Source organism: Procambarus clarkii, chromosome 7, assembly GCF_040958095.1.
Source record: "Procambarus clarkii isolate CNS0578487 chromosome 7, FALCON_Pclarkii_2.0, whole genome shotgun sequence".
Taxonomy (NCBI): Eukaryota; Metazoa; Arthropoda; class Malacostraca; order Decapoda; family Cambaridae; genus Procambarus; species Procambarus clarkii.
The window spans coordinates 51,517,700-51,542,678 of record NC_091156.1 but is presented as its reverse complement, the minus strand read 5'-3'; the positions used below and the strand labels follow the sequence as shown (position 1 = coordinate 51,542,678).

General features: G+C 40.9%; 1 protein-coding gene across 1 annotated transcript; it reads left to right on the top strand.

Moving 5' to 3' along the window:
* The first annotated feature begins 9,058 nt into the window (after nucleotides 1-9,058).
* LOC138358235 (WAS/WASL-interacting protein family member 1-like) lies at nucleotides 9,059-9,655 on the top strand. The gene has a single exon (XM_069315905.1). It carries the CDS (start codon nucleotides 9,059-9,061, stop codon nucleotides 9,653-9,655), a length of 597 nt encoding a protein of 198 aa, XP_069172006.1.
* Nucleotides 9,656-24,979: the final 15,324 nt, after the last annotated feature.

Genomic DNA, 24,979 nt, shown 5'->3' with positions numbered 1-24,979 from the left:
AAAAGACTACCTCCTCATTTATTTGAGGTGTGATGTAGGATTACTGGCTGACATTTTTACACACCACAGGGCAATTCTAAATGATATATATTCTTTAGAATTGACACACTATTGCAGCCTCCCAGGGTACTCCTACGACTGCTTCCTGAAAAGTAGCAGAATATCGCTGGAGTTAAGTGCAGATGTGACGTTGCACAATCTCTTATCACAAAACATACGAGGGGGTTTTACAACTGCAGTTAGGAGTTATGTCAGAGCTAACAATCGCTATGTCAACCCATCTTTTAACCCCCAGGAGGATAGGTCTTCATTCTTACTTTATCTTGACTTCAACTCCCTCTATGGGAGTTGTATGACTAAGAAATTGCCCTATGGGGGACTAAGGAGACTATCATCTGATGAGATGAACTCCTTCATTAGCGGGGGGGAAGATAATGACAGAACAGCCTTTCTCTTCTAACAAAGGGTACTGGCTCTTAATTGACACCAAACTCTTAAGACCTGAAATAGCTAGACTAACAGACGATCTGCCCCTTTGTTTACACCATAGGGGAATAAGTATGGAGGATATCTCACCATTTAGTAGGGGACCTCTGGAAACAAATAACATCACAAAACCCCCTAAAAAAAACATTAAACTGGTTGGAGATCATCTCCCCAAGAAACATTATTTCATATCTCTTCACCTTTTACAACTATTTATTGAGATAGGACTTGAAGTGGAAACAATACATGCAATTTACGAGTTCCGTCAGTCAAATTTTATGGCACAATTTGTTAACACCAACGTTAACAATAGAAATGCCTCCAGCAGTAATGATAGGAAAACACTCTTCAAATTGCTGACGAACAGTGTTTTTGGTAAAACGCTACTGAACCCAGCCCGTTATGCCATTGACACCAAACTAGTGACTTCAGCTAGGGTCTTTTTACGAGAGGTGAAGAATCCCCCCTTTAAACGAATGGTGCATTTAGGTGACAATAAATTATTGTCTGTCAGTTCCAGACCATTCATTAAAATTACTCATCCTAATTACATTGGGTTCCAGATTCTTGAGCTAGCAAAATACAGCTTGTACCATTTTTGGTACAGGGTACTTAAGAACCACTATTCAGATAGGGTACAACTGGTGTATAGTGATACAGTTTCATTTTCACCTTACTAGCTGAAGATGTCTTTAATGAGATGGGGAAAGAACCCCTTAGTTTGTGGATGGATACGAGTAATTTTCCTGAAACTCACCCCTTGTATGATCCTTCTAAAAAGGGTGTTTTAGGGCTGTTAAAGTCAGAGGTGTCAGATAAACACATCCTTGAAGTTGTGGCACTCAAGCCCAAAATGTATAGTGAGCTTTTGCTTGACAAAAAAAATTCCATCACCGCTAAGGGTATTCCCCGAGCTGTGCAAAGATCTTTAACACATAACCACTTTAAAGAGACCCTACACAGCAATGGTGTAGTAAATACTTTTAATTACAGTCAAATAAGAAATGTAGGGGGGCAGATGGCAACCACATTCAATACTAAGAGGGGTTTAAGTGCATTTGATGATAAGCGCTTTTACCTAAATAAATACACTAGCCTAGCGTATGGTCACCCAGACATACCATCCGACCCCCACCCCAACACCTCAGCCCAAGGAATGTCCACCGAGAGTGAAGGTGGTGACGTCATTGAACCACAAGGAGAGGAAGGACAACGCCCCACCAGCGAGAGTGAACCCTATGACGTCAGCAGTCAGTCACCTGAGGGAGGCCCACTACAACCCATTCACTCTCTGGGAGATGATGAGTCATCATCTTCGTCCCAGGAGGAGGAGGGGGAGGGAGACCCCACAACGGACCTGTGGGCGTGGAGGAGAGCCCTTGTTAATAAATATTATGTGGGGGGAGATGACCTACAATATGACTATGTTTAACCCTATGTACTTTGATAATATAATCAATACATCATCAGGATTATTTCTTTTTCTCCTTCTTTAAGTATAAAAGCTTAAAATATATCCAACTTAAAAACAACTAAGGGAGGCGGGTCCCTCTTACGGTACACTCAAGGTCATCAAGTATGAGGAGGGGTGGTGAGGGGGGGGACCACCCCTACTGAGAGGATCCTGTTTTTACACCTGTCCCATAGAGGGAGGTGGGGGGTAACTGCCGCTCACCTGAGTGTTTATTATACAAATAAATTCATTTTTTTTACTTAAATATACTGTCATACTTTTTTGTATAAATGAACATGAACATGAAAATAGCGACACATAATAGATACCTATCTTCACTATTATTACGATTGTTGCTGCCCCACACCTTGGACGACCTAATATGGAGTGGCTCTAAGTGGCACCCCGCCTCTGATTTTCTTATCTGATTTCTCTTCATAGGCGGCTACTTTACTGTAAATGAACATGATCATAGTGGCGCATAATAGATACCTATCTTCACTGTTTTTCGACTGCTACCACACTCACCTTGGGTGACCTAATATGGAGTGGTACTATGTGGCTCGCCGCTTCTGATTTCTTATCTGATTTCCCTACATAGCTGGCACTATGTGGCCCTTTCTATTCTACTGAGCTAAAATCAGCTCGTACTGATACTGTGGAGTCCTATACTCAGCCTATACCGATCCTGTGGAGTCCTCTACTCAGCCCGTACCGATCCTGTGGAGTTCTATACTCAGCCTATACCGATCCGGTGGAGTCCTATACTCAGACTGTACTGATACTGTGCAGTCCTATACTCATACCGATAGGATCCTGTGGAGTCCTATACTTAGTCCGTACTGATCCTGTGGAGTCCTCTACTCAGCCCGTACCGATCCTGTGGAGTCCTATACTCAGCACGTACTAATCTAGTGGAGTCCTATACTCAGCCAGTACCGATCCTGTGAAGTCCTATTCTCAGCCTTTAGCGATCCTGTGGAGTCCTATATTCAGCCCGTACCGATTCTGTGCAGTCCTATAATCAGCGCATACCGATCCTGTGGAGTCCTGTACTCATCCCGTAACAATCCTATAGAGTCCTATACTCAGCCCGTACAGATCCTGTGGAGTCCTATACTCAGCCCGTACGGATCCTGTAGAGGCCTATACTCAGCCCGTACCGATCCTGTGGAGTGCTATTCTCAGACCGTACCAATCCTGTGGAGTGCTATACTCAGCTCGTACCGATTCTGTGGAGTCCTATACTCAGCCTATACCGATCCTGTGAAGACCTAAATTCAGCCCATGCCGATCCTGTGGAGTCCTATACTCAGCCCGTACCGATCCTGTGGAGTCCTATACTCAGCCCATACCGATCCTTCGGAGTCCTATACTCAGCCCATACCGATCCTGTGGAGTCCTAAATTCATCCTGTACCGATCCTGTGGAGTCTTATACTCTGTACCAATCCTGTGGAGTTCTGTTCTCAGCCCGTACCGATCCTGTGTAGTTCTGTACTCAGCCCGTACCAAACCTGTGGAGTTCTGTACTCAGCTGGTACCGATCCTGTGGAATCTTATACTCAGCCCGTACCAATCCTGTGCAGTTCTGTACTAAGCCCGTACCGATCCTGTGGAGTCCTGTACTCAGCCCGTATCGATCCTATATAGTCCTATTCTCAGACCGTACCGATCCTGTGGAGTCCAATACTCAGCCTGTACCAATCCTTTGGAGTCTTATACCCAGCCCGTACCGATCCTGTGGAGTGCTATACTAAGCCCGTACCGATCCTGTGGAGTCCTATACACTGCCCGTACCGATCCTGTGGAGTCCAATACTCAGCCTGTACCAATCCTTAGGAGTCTTATACCCAGCCCGTACTGATCCTGTGGAGTCCGATACTCAGCCCGTACCGATCCTGTGGAGTCCTGTACACAGCCCAAACCGATCCTGTGGAGTCCTATACTCAGCCCGTACCGATCCTGCGGAGTCCTATACTCAGCCGGTATCAATCCTGTGGAGTCCTGTACTCAGCCCGTACCGAACCTGTGGTGTCCTATACTCAGCCCGTACCGATCCTGTGCAGTCCTATACTAAGAGTGTACCGATCCTGTGGAGTGCTGTACTCAGCCCTTTCCGATCCTGTGGAGCTCTATACTCAGCCCGTAACGATCCTGTAGAGTGCTATACTCAGCCTGTATCAATCCTGTGGAGTCCTATACTCAGCCCGTATCGATCCTGTGGAGTCCAATACTCAGCCCGTATCGATCCTTTGGAGTTCAATACTCAGCCCGTATCGATCCTGTGGAGTCCAGTACTCTGCCCGTACCGGTCCTGTGGAGTCCTATACTAATCCCGTACCGATACTCAGCCAGTAATGATCCTGTGGAGACCTGTATTCTGCCTGTAACGATCCTGTGGAGTCCTATATTCAGCCCGTACTGATCCAGTGGAGTCCAATAATCAGCCCGTACCGATCCTGTGCAGTCCTATAATCAGTCCGTATCGATCCCGTGAAGAGCTAAAATCAGCTCGTACCGATACTGTGGAGTCCTATACTCAGCCTATACCGATCCTGTGGAGTCCTCTACTCAGCCCTTACCGATCCTGTGGAGTTCTATACTCAGCCAATACCGATCCTGTGGAGTCCTATACTTAGACTGTACTGATACTGTGCAGTCCTATACTCATACCGATAGGATCCTGTGGAGTCCTATACTTATTCCGTACTGATCCTGTGGAGTCCTATACCCAGCCCGTACTGATCCTGGGGAGTCCTATACTCAGTTCATACCGATCCTGTGGAGTCCTATATTCAGCCCGTACCGCTCCTGTGCAGTCCTATAATCAGCCCGTACCGATCCTGTGGAGTCCTGTACTCATCCCGTAACAATCCTATAGAGTCCTATACTCAGCCCGTACAGATGCTGTGGAGTCCTATACTCAGCCCGTACCGATCCTTTAGAGCCCTATACTCAGCCCGTACCGATCCTGTTGAGTGCTATACTCAGACCGTACCAATCATGTGGAATGCTATACTCAGCTCGTACCGATTCTGTGGAGTCCTATACTCAGCCTATACCGATCCTGTGAAGACCTAAATTCAGCCCATGCCGATCCTGTGGAGTCCTATACTCAGCCCGTACCGATCCTGTGGGGTCCTATACCTAGCCCATACCGATCCTGTGGAGTCCTATACTCAGCCCGTACCGATCCTGCGGAGTCCTATACTCAGCCCGAACTGATCCTGTGCAGTCCTATACTCAGCCCATACCGATCCTGTGGAGTCCTATATATTCAGCCCGTACCGATCCTGTGGAGTCCTATACTCAGCCCGTTCCGATCCTGAGAAGTCCTATACTCAGCCAGTACCGATCCTGTGGAGTCCTATATATTCAGCCCGTACCGATCCTGTGGAGTCCTAAATTTATCCCGTACCGATCCTGTGGAGTCCTATACTCGGCCTGTATCGATCCTGTGGAGTTCAATACTCATCCCTTACCGATCCTGTGGAGTGCTATAGTCAGCCCGTATCGATCCTGTGGAGTCCTATACACTGCCCGTACTGGTCCTGTGGAGTCCTGTGCTCAGCCCGTACCGATCCTGAGGAGTCCTGTGCTCAGCCCGTACTGATCCTATATAGTCCTATTCTCAGACCGTACCGATCCTGTGGAGTCCTACACTCAACCCGTAACGATCCTGTGGATTGCTATACTTAGCCTGTACCGATCCTGTGGAGTGCTATACTAAGCCTGTTCCGAACCTGTGGAGTCCTATACACTGCCCGTACCGGTCCTGTGGAGTCCTATACTCAGCCCTTACCGATCTTGTGGAGTCTTGTACACTGCACGTAACAATCTTGTGGAGTTCTATGCTCGGCCCATACCGATCCTGTGGAGTGATATACTCACCCCGTAACGATCCTGTGGAGTTCTATACTAAGCCCATACCGATCCAGTGGAGTGATACTCACCCCAGTAACGATCCTGTGGAGTCTTATACTTAGCCCGTACCGATCCTGTGGAGTCCAATAGTCAGCTCGTACCGATCCTGTGGAGTGCTATATTAAGCCCATACCGATCCTGTGAAGACCTAACTTCAGCTCGTGCCGATCCTGTGGAGTCCTACACTCAGACCGTACCAATCCTGTTGAGTGCTATACTCACCCCGTAACGATCCTGTGGAGTCCTATACTCAGCCTGTACCATTCCTTTGGAGTCCTATACACTGCCCGTACCAATCCTGTGGAGTCCTATACTCAGCTCGTACCGATTCTGTGGAGTGCTATATTCAGCCTATACCGATCCTGTGAAGACCGTAATTCAGCCCATGCCGATCCTGTGGAGTTCTATACTCAGCCCGTACCGATCCTGTGGGGTCCAATACCTAACCCGTACCGATCCTGCGGAGTCCTATACTCAGCCCGTACTGATACTGTGGAGTCCTATACTCAGCCCATACCGATCCTGTGGAGTCCTAAATTCATCCCGTACTGATCCTGTGGAGTCCTATACTCTGTATCAATCCCGTGGAGTCCAATACTCAGCCCGTACCGATCCTGTGGAGTCCTATTTATTCAGCCTATACTGATCCTGTGGAGTCCTATACTCAACCCGTTCCGATCCTGGGAAGTCCTATACTCAGCCAGTACCAATCCTGTGGAGTCCCATATATTCATCCTGTACCGATCCTTTGGAATCCTAAATTCATCCCGTACCGATTATGTGGAGTCCTATACTCAGCCTGTATCGATCCTGTGGAGTTCAATACTCAGCCCTTATTGATCCTGTGGAGTGCTATACTCAGCCCGTATCGATCCTGTGGAGTCCTATACTCAGCCCGTATCGATTCTGTGGAGTCCTATACTCATCCCGTTCCAATACTGTGGAGTCCTAAGCTCAGCCCATACTGATCCTGTGGAGTCCTAAATTCAGCCCGTACCGATCCTGTGGATTCCTAGACTCAGCCTGTACCGATCTTGCGGATTCCTGTAATCAGCCCAAAACGATCCTGTGGTGTCTTATACTCAACCTTTACCGATCCTGTGGAGTTCTGTTCTCATCCCGTACCGATCCTGTGTAGTTTTGTACTCAGCCCGTACCAATCCTGTGGAGTTCTGTACTCAGCTCATATCGATCCTGTGGAATCTTATACTCAGCCCGTATCAATCCTGTCCAGTTCTGTACTCAGCCCGTACCTATCCTGTGGAGTCCTGTACACAGCCCGTACTGATCCTATATAGTCCTATTCTCAGACCGTACCAATCCTGTGGAGACCTACACTCAGTTTGTAACGATCCAGTGGAGTGCTATACTTAACCTGTACCGATCCTGTGGAGTGCTATACTAAGCCTGTACCGAACCTGTGGAGTCCTATACACTGCCCGTACCGATCCTGTGGAGTCCAATATTCAGCCCATACCGATCTTGTGGAGTCTCGTACACAGCGTGTAACAATCCTGTGGAGTTCTATGCTCGGCTTATACCGATCCTGTGGAGTGATATACTCACCCCGTAACGATCCTGTGGAATTCTATACTAAGCCCATACCGATCCTGTGAAGACCTAACTTCATCTCGTGCCGATCCTGTGGAGTCCTATACTCAGCCCGTACCGATCCTGTGGAGTCCTATACACTGCCCGTACCGATCCTGTGGAGTCCAATACTCAGCCTGTGCTAATCCTTTGGAGTCTTATACCCAGCCCGTCCCAATCCTGTGGAGTCCTATACTCAGCCCGTACCGATCCTGTGCAGTTCTGTACTCAGCCCGTACCGATCCTGTGGAGTCCTGTACTTAGCCCGAACCGATCCTGTGGAGTCCTATACTCAGCCCGTACCGATCCTGCGGAGTCCTATACTTAGCCAGTATCAATCCTGTGGAGTCCTGTTCTCATCCCGAACCGAACCTGTGGTGTCCTATACTCAGCCTGTACCGATCCTGTGCAGTCCTATACTAAGCCCGTAACGATCCTGTGGAGCGCTGTACTCAGCCCATTCCGATCCTGTTGAGTCCAATACACAGCCCGTATCGATCCTGTGGAGTCCAATACTCAGCCCGTACCGATCCTGTGGAGTCCAATACTCAGCCCGTACCGATCCTGTGGAGTGCTATACTCAGCCCGTACCGATCCTGTGGAGTCCTATACTAAGCCTGTACCGATCCTGTGGTGTCCTATACATTGCCCGTACCGATCCTGTTGAGTCCTATACTCAGCCTGTACCGATCTGTGGAGTCCTATACTCAGCCTGTACCGATCCTGTGGAGTCCTAAGCTCAGCTCATACCGCTCCTGTGGAGTCCGAAATTCAGCCTGTACCGATCCTGTGGAGTCATATACTCAGCCGGTATTGATCCTATGGATTCCTATTCTCAGCCCGTTCCGATCCTGAGAAGTCCTATACTCAGCCAGTACCGATCCTGTGGAGTCCTATATATTCAGCCCGTACCGATCCTGTGGGGTCCTAAATTCATCCCATACCGATCTTGTGGAGTCCTATACTCAGCCTGTATAGATCCTGTGGAGTGCTATACTCAGCCCGTATCGATCCTGTGGAGTCCTATACTCAGCCCATATAGATTCTGTGGAGTCCTATACTCACCCCGTTCCAATACTGTGGAGTCCTATACTCACCCCGTTCCAATACTGTGGAGTCCTAAGCTCAGCCCATACTGATCCTGTTGAGTCCTGTAATCAGCCCAAAACGATCCTGTGGTGTTCTATACTCATCCTGTACCGATCCTGTGGAGTTCTGTTCTCAACCCGTACCGATCCTGTGCAGTTCTGTACTCAGCCCGTACCGATCCAGCGGAGTCCTGTACTCAGCCCGTACCGATCGTATATAGTCCTATTCTCAGACCGTACCGATCCTGTGGAGTCCTACACTCAGCCTGTACCGATCCTGTGGAGTGCTATACTAAGCCTGTACCGAACCTGTGGAGTGCTATATTCAGCCCATACCGATCCTGTGAAGACCTAACTTCAGCTCGTGCCGATCCTGTGGAGTCCTATACTCAGCCCGTACCGATCCGATATATATTTTCTTTTAATTACAGTCATCATCACCAATATTACTTCAACAACAACATGAATCCATCATATCTTCACATTCGAATACAACTACAAGTTCTTCACCTGAGATGATAATAATCTCCCCACCTCCACCACCACCATCATTGCCACCAATATTATTACCCCGGGAGATAATGGATGACGCGCTGAACAAAATAACAGGAGAATCGTTATATGAAGTCAACAAGGAAGAAATGGGAGAAGCTCCTACTACACCTTCGCCTTCTCATCATGAGATGATAATAATAAGATCTCCGCCACCAAGTTCACCACCATCACCACCATCCCCACCACCACCATCATTGCCACCAATATTATTACCCCTGAAGATAATAGATGACGAACTGAACAAAGTAACGGAAGCCCCATTGGGTCGAGTTAACAATGAAGAAATGGCAGCAGCTCCTACTACACCATCGTCTTCTGATCATGGGATGATATTATCATCTCCACTACCACAAGAGCCTCATCTTCGACCATCATCACCGTCGCCTCCTCTTGTAGTGTTATCACCTAAGATAATAATTAGACAACTGAACAATTCAAGGGACACACCATCTCGTACTGATTCGGAGTCCGACGAAAATAACCACAATATCGATGCAGACATCGACAACCATCCTCCCCCATCACTTGCATGTCAAAAAAGTAAAATAAATAGGTAGTAGACTGAACGAGAGCGAGAAGAGTAACGCTTTTTAAAATGTTGTCACAGTCTTCATCAGTTGTTACACCCATAAGTTTATACAACGCAGTTAATGTCATAATCCCTAAAGCAGACAGAGAATCGAAGAAGGGAATCCGTACCATCAGTGGAATAATTATCGAAAATGAACACCACAGAGATATTTATCTTGTGGCCACCAAATTTGGAACCATCGATCAGTATCTTTCTAGGACTGACTTCGATAAATTTGTAGACAGATTTATACCAAATCAAATTAATAAGAGCCAAACAGTAGGTCTTCGAGAAGTCGTTCGAAGTCTGATTATTTTCTCAGTGATAATCGCTATAGGAAGATTCTAGTGTGTCATTGTAAACTCTTGCCGTGTATGAATCACAGATGTATTTGCCGGAGATACGGTCAAAGGTGTACCCCCAAATGCCGACATAATGTACAAATCCGTAAAAATTTTTGATAATAATAAAAATAATAATAATAGTCAAATACTTATACATTTCAATATCCTTTATCATACCATGTTTGGATAAGTGCGAAAAATCATTTAAACTACAACTGCAGTTACGACATGTTACATAAACAATAATAACAAACAATAATATACCAAATCCCATTAATAGTTTTTTTATCTTTTGTGTCTCACATTCAAGGGTAACTTTTTAAAATTATATAATTGATTCTATAAATTACATTCAAAATTAATTACAAAAAATAAATTTGGGGCTTTTATTTCACTAAAAAATAATTTTTCTAAGTAAAAACCAAAAGTAAATACTTTGTTTTTTAGGTGACAAACTTTTTATTTAGAACAAATTATTTAATTTATTATATAAAATATCTTTACAAAAATATATTTGGGCATATCATAATTTCCCAAAAAATAATTTTTGGGTTTTATTACCCCACAAATAATATAATTTGCGAGTTAAAGACCTCCAGTATAGACAACGAGTAATGTTATGTAAAAAAATATATACAAAATTGTAAATAAAATAAGAAATATTACATAAATTCTTAAAACATACACAACACATATAAAATTTATTTCATAAAACTAATCAACGGGAAATAAATTTATATTACATATACCTGGAGAAACCTTTCATAATTTTATCTTTGCAATAATATTTCAAAATAATATATAAAAATCATGAAAATAAGTTACTCCTAAACAATATCTCCTTATTGCATAAAATTGTGTTAATCAATTGTAATAAAAGTCAATAAAAAGTGGCAGTAAAGGTTTTTTCTAGTTTTATCATGTCTTTTAGATATATAAAATATTATAAATCTAAAGAAAATTCTTACAAAAAAGTTACTTTTCTAAAATGTCATTATTTTTTAGTTTGTTTGACTGTCAAACTCGGTATTAAATTCAGTGTTCTTGGTACAAAAATCTGTGTTCTCGGTGCTAATTTTTGTGCTCTCGGCACTAAATTCTGTGACACAATTAAATAGATACATTTAAATAGTTATTTTTTCCTTGGGAATCCCCCCTTCCCCGCTCAGCTCGTTGATGCCGTGAGGGGAGCTTAGTGGGCGGCTGCCGGAGTGTGATGCTCCTTGGGACAGTCCTCTGTCCTTTTCTAGCCTTGTGCTTCAGCTGCAGTCTTCTCCAATTGTGCTGAGCACCTTTTCCTTTTCCTTCAGTTTCGTTTTTCTCCCCCTCTTCTCCTATCTGCTTCCCGTTTCCTGCCGACCTTTTGCTTGTTTTGGTTATTCCTTTGGACTTCTATTTTGACGCCCGGGTGCTTGAGGAGGCATACTCTTGCACCCGTTGTGGGACATTTGGGGCTTGAATCTAATTATTTAAATATTAATATAGTAAATTAAATTACGAAGGACCACCCGCTTTTATAGTAAAGAGGGAAACTGAGAAATTATGATCATTTGATAATTCCTAGATGAACCAGTAACTATGGATAAAATACTAGAGAATATGATCATAGAAATAATTAATGGGCTGTATAATTAAATGAATCAAACCTCAAACACCGACATTGGGGGGTTATTACTGGAACTCAGTACGTCCAGGAACTAGTGTGGTTCGTTCACTAATCCAAGATATAATGATCTAATCCTATGAATTATTGTGAAATCAATGTCATTATCATTAATGGGAACATAGATTATGAATATAATAATGATAATCATAATAAACACATGTCAATCCAAAACAGAGTTCTGCATGTAAATAATTCCAGATAATTATTAAAGGAATACAAAGGAATCTTAGCTTAATGACGATTCCTTAAAGTAAGTCACGACGCTTCCTCTGATTCTCCTGGGCTCGACTGGATGACGATTGGGATTCGATTGACATGGGAGAGGACAGCTAGGAGAATTCTTCTCACGTGCTGCAAAACAAATATTTACAGTAGCAACTAATTAAACTACTGAATTTCTATGTCCAAGAAATTAATGTTAATAGTAGATAATGGATATTGACCTTTAGTTTGGTGTTGGTATACGTCGTCACGACAAATCACCCAGCTACAATTCTACACCCTATCAGATGCATCAAATAAGGATAAGATACTTAGCTAATATGGGCACTGTATAAGTTTTAAGATTGCCGAAATTCGCGTCCCAGGCTCTGGCTTCACCTATCCTGGATAATGGCGCGCTTCACTGGCCGGTCACATGGAATCACAAAGAACCAGATTTGATAGGTTCCTTGTATAACGCTGACACCAGTTGAAGATATTGTCTGCAAGGCCTTTCATGCCTCACAGTGGCGACTTTCTTCTGGAGGATGGATAGCGTTTACCCTGATGGCTGGGTAATGGCGTCTCCTCGTGAGCACGACGCGAACAGGTCCGCTCGAGAGCTTCTCAACACGTGTACTGGCTTGCTCTCCTTCCCCGCTTCGCGTCTCGCGTTCATTAGACAAATTATTATCATGAATATTAGTATTTCTCGCAGTTGTGCTTGAAATGTTCGAGACAGGACGGGTTTATTATTTAGAAGAGTGAAATATTACTATTTGCCAGTTCAGTGATAGTAAACATATAATGGAGAGGAATTAATGTCTCTCCATGGAATTCACTTGTGACGTTAATTTTTATTGCTAGATAACTGCTATGACTCTAACGCTCTATTCGGCTTTTAGTTGGAGGTCAATTTATCTGTAATTAATTATCACACAGAACGCCTTGGTTATAGAGAATCGAATTCAATTCTCAGATACATTGGATATAATGTGTTTATTGTAATGAAATCTGACGCAATACTGGCGTCGGGTGACGTGAGAATTCTAGCCTATTGCACAGATGAAATTATTAGTACATGTGAATTCTACGTTGTGTTAATTTTACTTACTACAAAGATTAGTAGCATTAGTAATAATTAATGAGAATACAACAGTGTTGTATTCGGTGTTGGAAATTTCCAACATAACTCCGGGGGGAGGATTCCAGGGTCGTAGTGTACTGTGGAGTACTGACCTATCCCGAAGTTGATATTTATATTAGTATGTTAAAATGTTAGTATGTTAGTACACACATAACGAACGTCCCGTATTTATCAAGGACTTACAAGAAACTTGAGTCTTGCTAATTACATGTCAAATAAAACATGTTATTTATAGCCTACACAATAATTAAAGATTTTAAATCACACAATTTAAACAACAGAATCTACTGTGATGGGAATGTCCTGGGTCATAGTGACTTGTAATGGTTTGTTACTCGACATCCCATCGCAGCATCATCATAGTTATCTAAGTGGGGGGTAAAGGAAATTACTCTTGTTCAGAGTTGTAATAGGCTTGCAAATTCCGCCTACATTGTTGAGCAGCAGCTCTAGTGGGGCGGTTGCTTGGAGGATCAGAATTATTGCCCTCGGAAATCACAGGAGAAACTGGATCTGGCTGATATTCTTGCTCAGTCAATTCACGTTGAACCAGCTTCTCTAAAGTTTTTAGAGTAGTGTTGCCTCAGCATAAAACTTTAACTACTCTCAGGACACCTTGATGATCTGAATGAATGGCAACAATTTTGCCTATAGGCCACTCTGACCTTGGTCCATCACTGTCGACTAGTACTAGGTCCCCTGGTTTTAATTGCACCTTATTATAAGGACTCAAAGCTCCGTAGTGGTACTCTCGTAGAGCTGTGAGGTACTCTCGAGTCCACACCTCATTCCACCTGTTAATAACTCTGGAGAGATGCTGGTAGCTTTCCACCAAGTCTCTTCTGGTCACATGTGACGGGTCTACAGGGTCCTCTTCGGCTAAAGGGATGAGAGGGCTCAGTAGACCTCCATGGATCAAGTGTGAGGGACTCAGAGGTTCTCTCTGGGTGAAATCATCAGACAGGTAGGTTATTGGGCGGTTATTGACTCGCACCTCGATTTCCACAACAATAGTTTGGAGTTCTGAGTAGCTGACCTTTTGTCGATGCAAAGTTTTCCTCAGACACTTCTTGACTGTGCCTACCATTCGCTCATAGAACCCACCTTGCCAAGGGGCTCTCCCAGCAAACACAAATCATCTACACAACGTTCGCCTATCTCTTGCCATAGGTGTGGGAATGATTTGCATTGAGAATGGTGCAGGAAAGCCTTTGAGAAACTTTTACTCAAAAAATCCAAACACAAAGGTTTAATTATAAATTGTTTTTCTACAATTATTTTCTTCCAAATGTAAAACAAATAGTTTTTACATGTTTAAATATAAAATTTATGGTGTTTTTTTGTAAAATTCATTAATAAATTGTGAATGATATATATTGGCTGAGTGAAACCTTTATAATCCATTTAGTTATAATTTGAACAGAAAAAAGTATTTTTCCAAATTTTCTAAAAATTGCTCTTTTTAACACAATTTGACTCCTTATACATTCCACTAAACACTATATCATGTTTAAATATATAATTTATGTATTATTCTCTAAAATAATTTATATAAATTATATAAGTTGTTGGAAAGTGGTGTTAAGGATTCTGAAAACATTTTGTTGTGTTAATATGTTCTTATTAACTATGTCTCAAGTTCACAGTTTATCAAACAAGAATATTAACATTCGTCAACTCTTAAAATCTTATATGTTATCTTGCTGGTGCAAAAAAGGGTGAATCTTTAGGAACAGCTATAGTATCTATATATCACAAATGGTGTTTTCCCTAACTCAAACAATGTAGGGTTTATTATTCTACACATATTTCTAATGACTCTTAGATGTTTACATTCTCTGAAGTATAATTGTGAAGGCTGTGTCCATCACTCTCAACACAGATTCTTAAACTCGTCTCTGCAGGTTCAACTATATAATTAGTTTCCATTTTGAATTTCCATGGACATTTGTATCCAAAATGAAACCAATGTGGTTTCCTTCAGCGCCTTCAGCCAGCACATTTGCTCATTCATTTCCACAGATTCCAACAAGGTAGGGGATTTACAGAAATTTGTATATTCATATTGTTATATATTAAAAATATGAATGCAGTTCAATATGATAATACAAATACATGAGTTTATGATAAATTCGTTTTCTGTGATATACCATTGATATGCTCTTTTTTTCTTTAAACGGCAGACTAAACTAAAGTGCTCACATCAACAGATTTGATGTATAAATGGTCAACGCTCAACAGAGTTAGTATAAATGTATTAGTATAAATCTTACTTGTCTCATTGTTAATTCACATTCAATGTCAACTTGTGGTTTTGATGTGGCACGTTTGGCCAAGACACCCCACCCCATTATGCACCCCATACCCATCTTGTGGGCGGTTGTGGAAAGGGTTACAGAGGCACATAATGGGCTCAGGGACTGAACCCCACAATTCATTTAGCTAAGCAAGTTACAATCTTGATGAGCTAGTTACAAAATTCAATATAAGTCATCACATCAACAATGGGTTCGAGATCGACCTCAAGTACAGGTTCTAAATTAAGCAACTGACATATGTGGAGAGCTAGTATCAAAATTTATATGTTTGTCCTGCACACCGTCCCCCATCCAGTGGGCAGCGGTGGATAGGTTACAATCACTTAGTTGTTATCTACAGTTAGCAAACTGGGGATATTTGGCTAAAATTTCTGGTAGCAGATCATTTTGAATGAAATATTGACACATCGCTGGAACATTGGTTATAGAATTGTCTCTAAATTCATGTATCTTTTCGCACTCAATCACATAGTGACGGAGGGTGTGCGAATAATTTTGTTGACACAGTTTACATTTGGTCAGGTCTACATCAGCAGATAATGAGAATTCCCAGAGATACTTGTAACCGAGTCTAAGCCGAGCAGTAGTAACATCTAGAAGTCTGCTGATTTTATTGGATGATCCATAGATGTGTGGCTCCTCTTGTATGATATGTATGATAGATGGAATTACTAGTTCCAGTTTCTAGGCAGGCGATGAGTACTCACAATAACCTTAATTAAGCGTCAAAACAAAAATGTGTATACTCTTTTTACTCTCCTGACCTTAGTTCTCAAGCTATGTATTTCATTTTGGTACCAACGTGTTCGCAATAACATTCTCTAGAAGAAAATCAGCAAAAACGGTCACCAAAAGTTATATGAATACCAGCACCCAATAAATACCTACGTAGATGACTCGCCGTGAGTGCCCAAGAGCAACAAAATGTTTTTACTCTTGGGATTGTTATCACTTCCACACTTGTCCTACAGCGTTAATTTTGGTATCAATGTACTCGCAATGAAATTCCCAACACGGTGATATGAATATAAACGTAGAATAATGGTCGCTGCCCACCCGCAAGAGTGTGGGAAGTGGCGGAACTGTTACCCAGTATTGGTGACAAGACGACACATGGGCGATACAGTGCTTTGAAAGCTTATAATTATATCACTGTCCTGACATTATTATTGTATGTACGTCATTCATTTTTGTGCCAATGTTTTCGCAATAGAATGTTCTATGAGCCCGTAGGTAAAAAAGAGCAACAAAGCGTAAGATAGAATAGCACCATATATAAAACAACGCTGGTACATATCAGTGAGCGTCAAACACACACGAAATGTGTGTGTTTGATGGTGGTCAAACGATGTTTGATGTGTTTGATCAGGTGATGTCCTGATCCGCATAATTAAAGTATGAATTATGTTGAGAAAAAATAAGAAAAAAGGGAAAAAACAGGGGTGGGAGAAACATGACAGAAAAAGAGTAAAAATACAATTTGGTCAACAAAACAGCATTGTTTAAAATAAAAGATATGGATTGACATTTTGGGGGTTAGGTTGGTAGGTTACATTGAGTTAATTAGGTAGTACTTAGTGTTTATCTGTTATAGATAGGAGCTGCCTGGTATGGGCCAATAGGCCTTCTGCAGTTACCTTTGTTTTTATGTTTTTGCCCTGTAACCTAAATGGTTAGAGAGGCACATATATGGGCTTAGGGACTGAACCCCACACTACATTTAGCTAAGCTGGTTACAATCTTGATGATATAGTTACAAAATTCTGTATAAGTCGTCACATTATCAATGGGTTCGAGATCAACCACAATTTCCTGAATAGATATAACAATGGGGATATTAATAGGGTATTAAAATTGTCAACACAAGATAGAACACGAAACAATGGGTATAAATTGGATAATTTTAGATTTAGGAAAGACTTGGGTAAATACAGGGTCAGTAACAGGGTTGTTGATTTGTGGAATTTTTCTTGACTTATAAATTTATCTTTATTTATCTTAAACTGGTTGGGAGAGGTACAGTTTTTAACATAATTGGGAAGGTCATTCCACATTCGAGGTCTCTTGATTTGTAAAGCATTTCTAGTTTGACTAAGTCGTACTCTTGGAATATCAAATAGGTATTTGTTTCTGGTGTGGTGCTCATGGGATCTGTTACAACCTTCTAGGAAGCTTTTAAGGTCAGGATTGACATTACCGTGCAGCGTTTTATATATATAAAATACACATGAGAGTATGTGCAGGGACTTAATATCTAACATATTCAGAGATTTGAGTAAGGGGTCCATATATACTGCCCGGTTGCCTGAAATGCTATAGGCCTACTATAGTGGCTTTAGGTATTGTATGCACTAGCTCTATCTATAAATCCAACATTATGTTTGTAAATCAACTATGTATGTACTTTCCTGAATAAAATTGACTTTACTGTACACTTATATTCTCTCTAAACTTATTTCAATTTCAATTTCAATTTCAATTTCTTATATTCTCTCGAACACACAGTTTGGAGCGTCAGTACCAGACCGCCGCCATTTTAAAACACGGCTTCGAATGTAAGTAATGTTTTTCTCGTACTAACACTGTGTTATGCAATAGATTAGGTCTTGAATTCACAAATTTAGTTGTTACATCTGACAGAGTATGTTAGACGGTGTAATGCTGGTCCATGTTGACGTATTTGTGGGCTTGATTGGTTTACATGTGATGGCACACAATATCGGCACCCCACAACATGCTGTTGAAGTTGGAATGCATGGCATAGGCTCCTCACACAATGTTCTTTATGTGGTCCTCAGGTGATAGTTTTCTATTTAGAACCACCCCTAGATCTCTTTCTTTATCAGAATTCCTTAAAGATTTCTCACATGGTTTTCCTAATGATAGATTGTGGGCTGTAAGGGACAGGTTTGATGTATGGATTAGTTGATAGAAGTTCCAGTCCACCTGTAGACAGGGATCTCACATCAGCTTGTATATTATACAAGGATAAGATTTGATAAATTCAGTTATTTGACTGAACACTGGCTCTGTTTAAATCAGAGATTTAAACATACATAGTCTAACCTAGCTCCTTTCTTTTTTACCTAGCCTAACCTAGCCTAACCTAGCACACAATATCGGCACCCCACAACATGCTGTTGAAGTTGGAATGCATGGCATAGGCTCCTCACACAATGTTCTTTATGTGGTCCTCAGGTGATAGTTTTCTATTTAGAACCACCCCTAGATCTCTTTCTTTATCAGAATTCCTTAAAGATTTCTCACATGGTTTTCCTAATGATAGATTGTGGGCTGTAAGGGACAGGTTTGATGTATGGATTAGTTGATAGAAGTTCCAGTCCACCTGTAGACAGGGATCTCACATCAGCTTGTATATTATACAAGGATAAGATTTGATAAATTCAGTTATTTGACTGAACACTGGCTCTGTTTAAATCAGAGATTTAAACATACATAGTCTAACCTAGCTCCTTTCTTTTTTACCTAGCCTAACCTAGCTTGTTTTCCCAAGCCGGTCTATGGCCCATGTTTTTTTTCGATGCCTCAGTGGTCCATGCACATGTCCGTTCAAGGGGATTAAATAGCCGTTCTATGGCCCCAGGGTTTTACGAACTTCTTTTTCCCAAGCCGGTCTATGGCCCGTGTTTTTTTTTATGCCTCAGTGGTCCATGCACAGGTCCGTTCAAGGGGATTAAATAGCCGTTCTATGGCCCCAGGGTTTTCTCAAATTTTCTTTCATAGCCGGTCTATGGCCCATGGGTTTTACGAACTTTTTTAGAATCTGGATGTAGCAGGTGCTCAATTGTCAAAAGTGAAAAATTGGTTTTGTCTTCCGAATGCACCATTTCTGTAAATTTGCTAATAATCTTTTAAAAATAGTAAATGCCATTATTTTTGCAAAATTATTACGAGATCTATTATACTAATAACGGTTTGATAAAATACAGTAGACTGCCTACTGGATAATAGTTCCAGTCCACCTGTAGACAGGGATCTCACATCAGCTTGTATATTATACAAGGATAAGATTTGATAAATTCAGTTATTTGACTGAACACTGGCTCTGTTTAAATCAGAGATTTAAACATACATAGTCTAACCTAGCTCCTTTCTTTTTTACCTAGCCTAACCTAGCTTGTTTTCCCAAGCCGGTCTATGGCCCATGTTTTTTTTCGATGCCTCAGTGGTCCATGCACATGTCCGTTCAAGGGGATTAAATAGCCGTTCTATGGCCCCAGGGTTTTACGAACTTCTTTTTCCCAAGCCGGTCTATGGCCCGTGTTTTTTTTTATGCCTCAGTGGTCCATGCACAGGTCCGTTCAAGGGGATTAAATAGCCGTTCTATGGCCCCAGGGTTTTCTCAAATTTTCTTTCATAGCCGGTCTATGGCCCCTGGGTTTTACGAACTTTTTTAGAATCTGGATGTAGCAGGTGCTCAATTGTCAAAAGTGAAAAATTGGTTTTGTCTTCCGAATGCACCATTTCTGTAAATTTGCTAATAATCTTTTAAAAATAGTAAATGCCATTATTTTTGCAAAATTATTACGAGATCTATTATACTAATAACGGTTTGATAAAATACAGTAGACTGCCTACTGGATAATAGTTCCAGTCCACCTGTAGACAGGGATCTCACATCAGCTTGTATATTATACAAGGATAAGATTTGATAAATTCAGTTATTTGACTGAACACTGGCTCTGTTTAAATCAGAGATTTAAACATACATAGTCTAACCTAGCTCCTTTCTTTTTTACCTAGCCTAACCTAGCTTGTTTTCCCAAGCCGGTCTATGGCCCATGTTTTTTTTCGATGCCTCAGTGGTCCATGCACATGTCCGTTCAAGGGGATTAAATAGCCGTTCTATGGCCCCAGGGTTTTACGAACTTCTTTTTCCCAAGCCGGTCTATGGCCCGTGTTTTTTTTTATGCCTCAGTGGTCCATGCACAGGTCCGTTCAAGGGGATTAAATAGCCGTTCTATGGCCCCAGGGTTTTCTCAAATTTTCTTTCATAGCCGGTCTATGGCCCCTGGGTTTTACGAACTTTTTTAGAATCTGGATGTAGCAGGTGCTCAATTGTCAAAAGTGAAAAATTGGTTTTGTCTTCCGAATGCACCATTTCTGTAAATTTGCTAATAATCTTTTAAAAATAGTAAATGCCATTATTTTTGCAAAATTATTACGAGATCTATTATACTAATAACGGTTTGATAAAATACAGTAGACTGCCTACTGGATAATAGTTCCAGTCCACCTGTAGACAGGGATCTCACATCAGCTTGTATATTATACAAGGATAAGATTTGATAAATTCAGTTATTTGACTGAACACTGGCTCTGTTTAAATCAGAGATTTAAACATACATAGTCTAACCTAGCTCCTTTCTTTTTTACCTAGCCTAACCTAGCTTGTTTTCCCAAGCCGGTCTATGGCCCGTGTTTTTTTTTATGCCTCAGTGGTCCATGCACAGGTCCGTTCAAGGGGATTAAATAGCCGTTCTATGGCCCCAGGGTTTTCTCAAATTTTCTTTTATAGCCGGTCTATGGCCCCTGGGTTTTACGAACTTTTTTTCCCAAGCCGGTCTATGGGCCCTGGGTTTTATGAACTTTTTTTCCCAAGCCGGTCTATGGCGTGTATGTTAAATAAACCAAATTTTTCACTTTTGACAATTGAGCACCTGCTACATCCAGATTCTAGGGAGGAAAGGAATATAATATAATATCTAATATATCTATCTGTGTGAAATAGATTAAATCCATTTATTTGATATTCAGCTAATAGTTCTGTATTTTCTACATTCATCCATGTTTTGGTAAGTGCAATAATATGTATTGTTTCATTGCAGATTAGAGATTCAAGATAGTTCTAGATTTCCGAAGTACTGAAACGCGCGCCATACAGGCTTGGTGGATCTAGGTGCAAGGTAAAATTATTTACATTTACTTTTGTATTTATATGCATATATGCATTTATATGCATTATTCTCTAGAATAATAGATCTCGTAATAATTTCCCCCCCCCCACCACTCTACCACCACATTGAGTTTAGTAGCTCTGTGCACGTCAGGTGCTGTTTAATATACAGACCTACTCCTCCATTTGACCTAGTTTCTCTATCACATCTATATCACTTTGTGCTTTAGCCCTGGTGGAGCTTGGTCCACCAGGCTGTTGTTTGGAGTGGCCCGCAGATCCACATACAGTCTGCATATGATATACAGTCTGTTGATCAATTAAACTACAGTAGTTAGTTTTTATCATCCGAATGCACCAATATGTGTTCATTCTTCCCAGATGAAGGAACTAGGTAATATTCATCATCTGAATGCACCATCTGATGCTTTAACACACTCATGATACACGAGAGGTTTAAAAAACTTTTAAAACTTTTAAAACTTTTTGACCTATGTATTTAAAAGCAATTCTAAAGTTAAAAAGTGTAGCATAGGCCCCTCGCAGAATGTTCTTAATATGATCCTCAGGTTATAGTTTTCTATCTAAAACCACCCCTAGATCTCTTTCTTGATCAGAATTCTTTATAGATCTCAGTGGCTCGATCATAGAAACTGCTCTAAATCCTTGTTGGCCTGGATTGTGGAGGTCATTGGCCTCTATAAAACTAGTAATCTGACTCCTGATCACTCTCAAATAATTTTATTATGTGGGATGTTAGTGCAACTGGTCTATAATTCTTTGCCAATGCTTGTGTTGTGTTGTGTTGTTTTGGTAGTGATGTGCAATGTGTTGTTTTGGTAGTGATTCATCCAGTTCTGGTAGTAGTGCGGTTGTTGTGTAGTGTAGTACTTGTGTGCTTGTTAATGACTTGTATTCCAGTCTTGTGGGTATCTCCTTTCCCCTACGGGCCAACTGCTTTGTTCTTACCTAGCATTTTGCTTTGTTTGGGTATGAATGTTTGTGTGCCGTATATTTTGCAAAATTTGCCATATATCTCATTATTTACTCCTCTGCCTAGCAACAAGTCTGTCTAATTATACTCATTAACTGTTTTTCAAAGTTCCCCATAGTGTCCTTTATTGAAATCGAGTTCATGAACCGTTTCAATGTTCTTATTTTCTTCTAGATTATATCTTAAAGTATATTTAAATGTTATTGTTATTATTGTTATTAAATGTTATTGTGACATTGCATTGCAATTGAGCTATGTTGTTTACCATACCGTTCATTTCGTGAGTATAAGTATAGATGCCACACTTGTGACAGGTAAAACCATGCCTTTTTTGAAAAACAGCACCGTCTGTTGCACGTAAGAGCAACCCACACTATATTATGTTGCGATATTATTTCAATATTTCCGATTGTATTGATAATTTGAATTTTCATAGATTTCAATTTATTTTCATTTCGATTTAATAATTTTGTGTGACATTGCATTGAAATTGAGCTGTGTTGTTTACCATACTGTTCATTTCATGAGTATAGTTTATTTTTTTATTTTTTTCATTTCATTTTTTTAGCTGTTCTTATTTTTCAGTGATGGGAATATCAGATCATTTGATGTTCCCAATTTTCTGATGGAAGCATCAGACCATTATAGAATGCATCGGATGAGGTAGTTTGGAATGGTGGGGAGGACGAGAGGGGGGTATGGTGGGGAAGACGAGGGGACAGAGGAGAGGGTAATGGTGGGGAGGACGAGGGGACTGGGGAGTTGGGGATGGTGGGGACAGGGGAATGCTGGGGAGGACAAAGGGACAGGTGAATGGGAGATGGTGGGGGAGGAAGAAGGACAGGGGAGGGGAAAATGGTAAGGAGGACGATGGGACAGGGAAGTGGGAATAGTTGGGATGATGTGGGGACAGGGAAGTGGGAAGGACGAGAGGACTGTGGAATGGGGAATAGCAAAGTGAATTATAATTATATATATTAATTAATTCTTATAAATTTCCAGAAGCCTGTATCAACACCCACACTAATGCAACTGAAAGAGATGTTGAGACAAGTATTGCTGATATGTTGAAGAACGCCCCAAACAAACTCGGTGGAAACAGATACAAGGTAAAGTTTGCCAATTTGCTGTAGTCTAATTCAATTTCTTTTTAGTAATCTTCGAGAACATTTATGCTATGAATAAGATAAAATAATGTAACTGATTTTGATTTATTTACTATTTATTATTTATTTACCGTTATTAGTATAATAGATCTCGTAATAATTTTGCAAAAATAATGGCATTTACTATTTTAAAAAGCTCGGGTGCAGGGGGGGGGGGTTATGTAAAAGCCTGGTTTGTGCCTCGGAGAGGCTATGGGATCCAGTAAGATCGTCCTTCCTTTCCTCCCTAGAATCTGGATGTAGCAGGTGCTCAATTGTCAAAAGTGAAAAATTGGTTTTGTCTTCCGAATGCACCATTTCTGTAAATTTGCTAATAATCTTTTAAAAATAGTAAATGCCATTATTTTTGCAAAATTATTACGAGATCTATTATACTAATAACGGTTTGATAAAATACAGTAGACTGCCTACTGGTTTTACCTGTAATAAGGTTTGATACAGATGATTATGATTATGGTTTTGGCCTCCACCACCCTCTCACCTAACTTGTTCCAACCATGTCTACCACGGTTTTGTCTTCCGAATGCACCATTTCTGTAAATTTGCTAATAATCTTTTAAAAATAGTAAATGCCATTATTTTTGCAAAATTATTACGAGATCTATTATACTAATAACGGTTTGATAAAATACAGTAGACTGCCTACTGGTTTTACCTGTAATAAGGTTTGATACAGATGATTATGATTATGGTTTTGGCCTCCACCACCCTCTCACCTAACTTGTTCCAACCATGTCTACCACGGTTTTGTCTTCCGAATGCACCATTTCTGTAAATTTGCTAATAATCTTTTAAAAATAGTAAATGCCATTATTTTTCCAAAATTATTACGAGATCTATTATACTAATAACGGTTTGATAAAATACAGTAGACTGCCTACTGGTTTTACCTGTAATAAGGTTTGATACAGATGATTATGATTATGGTTTTGGCCTCCACCACCCTCTCACCTAACTTGTTCCAACCATGTCTACCACGGTTTTGTCTTCCGAATGCACCATTTCTGTAAATTTGCTAATAATCTTTTAAAAATAGTAAATGCCATTATTTTTGCAAAATTCCTGAATATTGTCAAAATGACGGAAACCCATATGTCAAAAACACATGGAGATATACCAATCCTGGAAGACATTCTTCCATCCCCACTTGAAACTGTTGAGCAGGTGGAAAGTCTGTCACATGAGCTAAAAGTTAACAGTGAATATAAAAAGAGTATGGTAAGTGTTGCTTAATTCTTTTAACCTGAGTATGGTAAGTGTTGCTGAATTTTTTTAGCCTTGTACATATGTCTTTTGATTAGTTTTTTTGCAGATGAAGGAAGGTGGGGTGGCACATAATTGATTGTTCAGTGTTATGTTTAAGGTACAAATAAAACAAAAGCAAAAGTTACTCAAATTCGTTGATTTTTGTAATAGTTAAGAAGGAAAATATTTTAATGCTATTTATTTAATACAGTTGGAAATTAGAAAATCTAATGTTGAGATTGAAAGATATATATTATTCTCTATTACCTTACAGCTTATGCATTATTTTAACAGGTCCAGACGCTGTCTCAA

What these genes read in the sequence shown, in the direction of transcription:
- LOC138358235 (XM_069315905.1), top strand. Translation starts at nt 9,059, where the DNA reads ATGATAATAATCTCCCCACCTCCACCACCACCATCATTGCCACCAATA.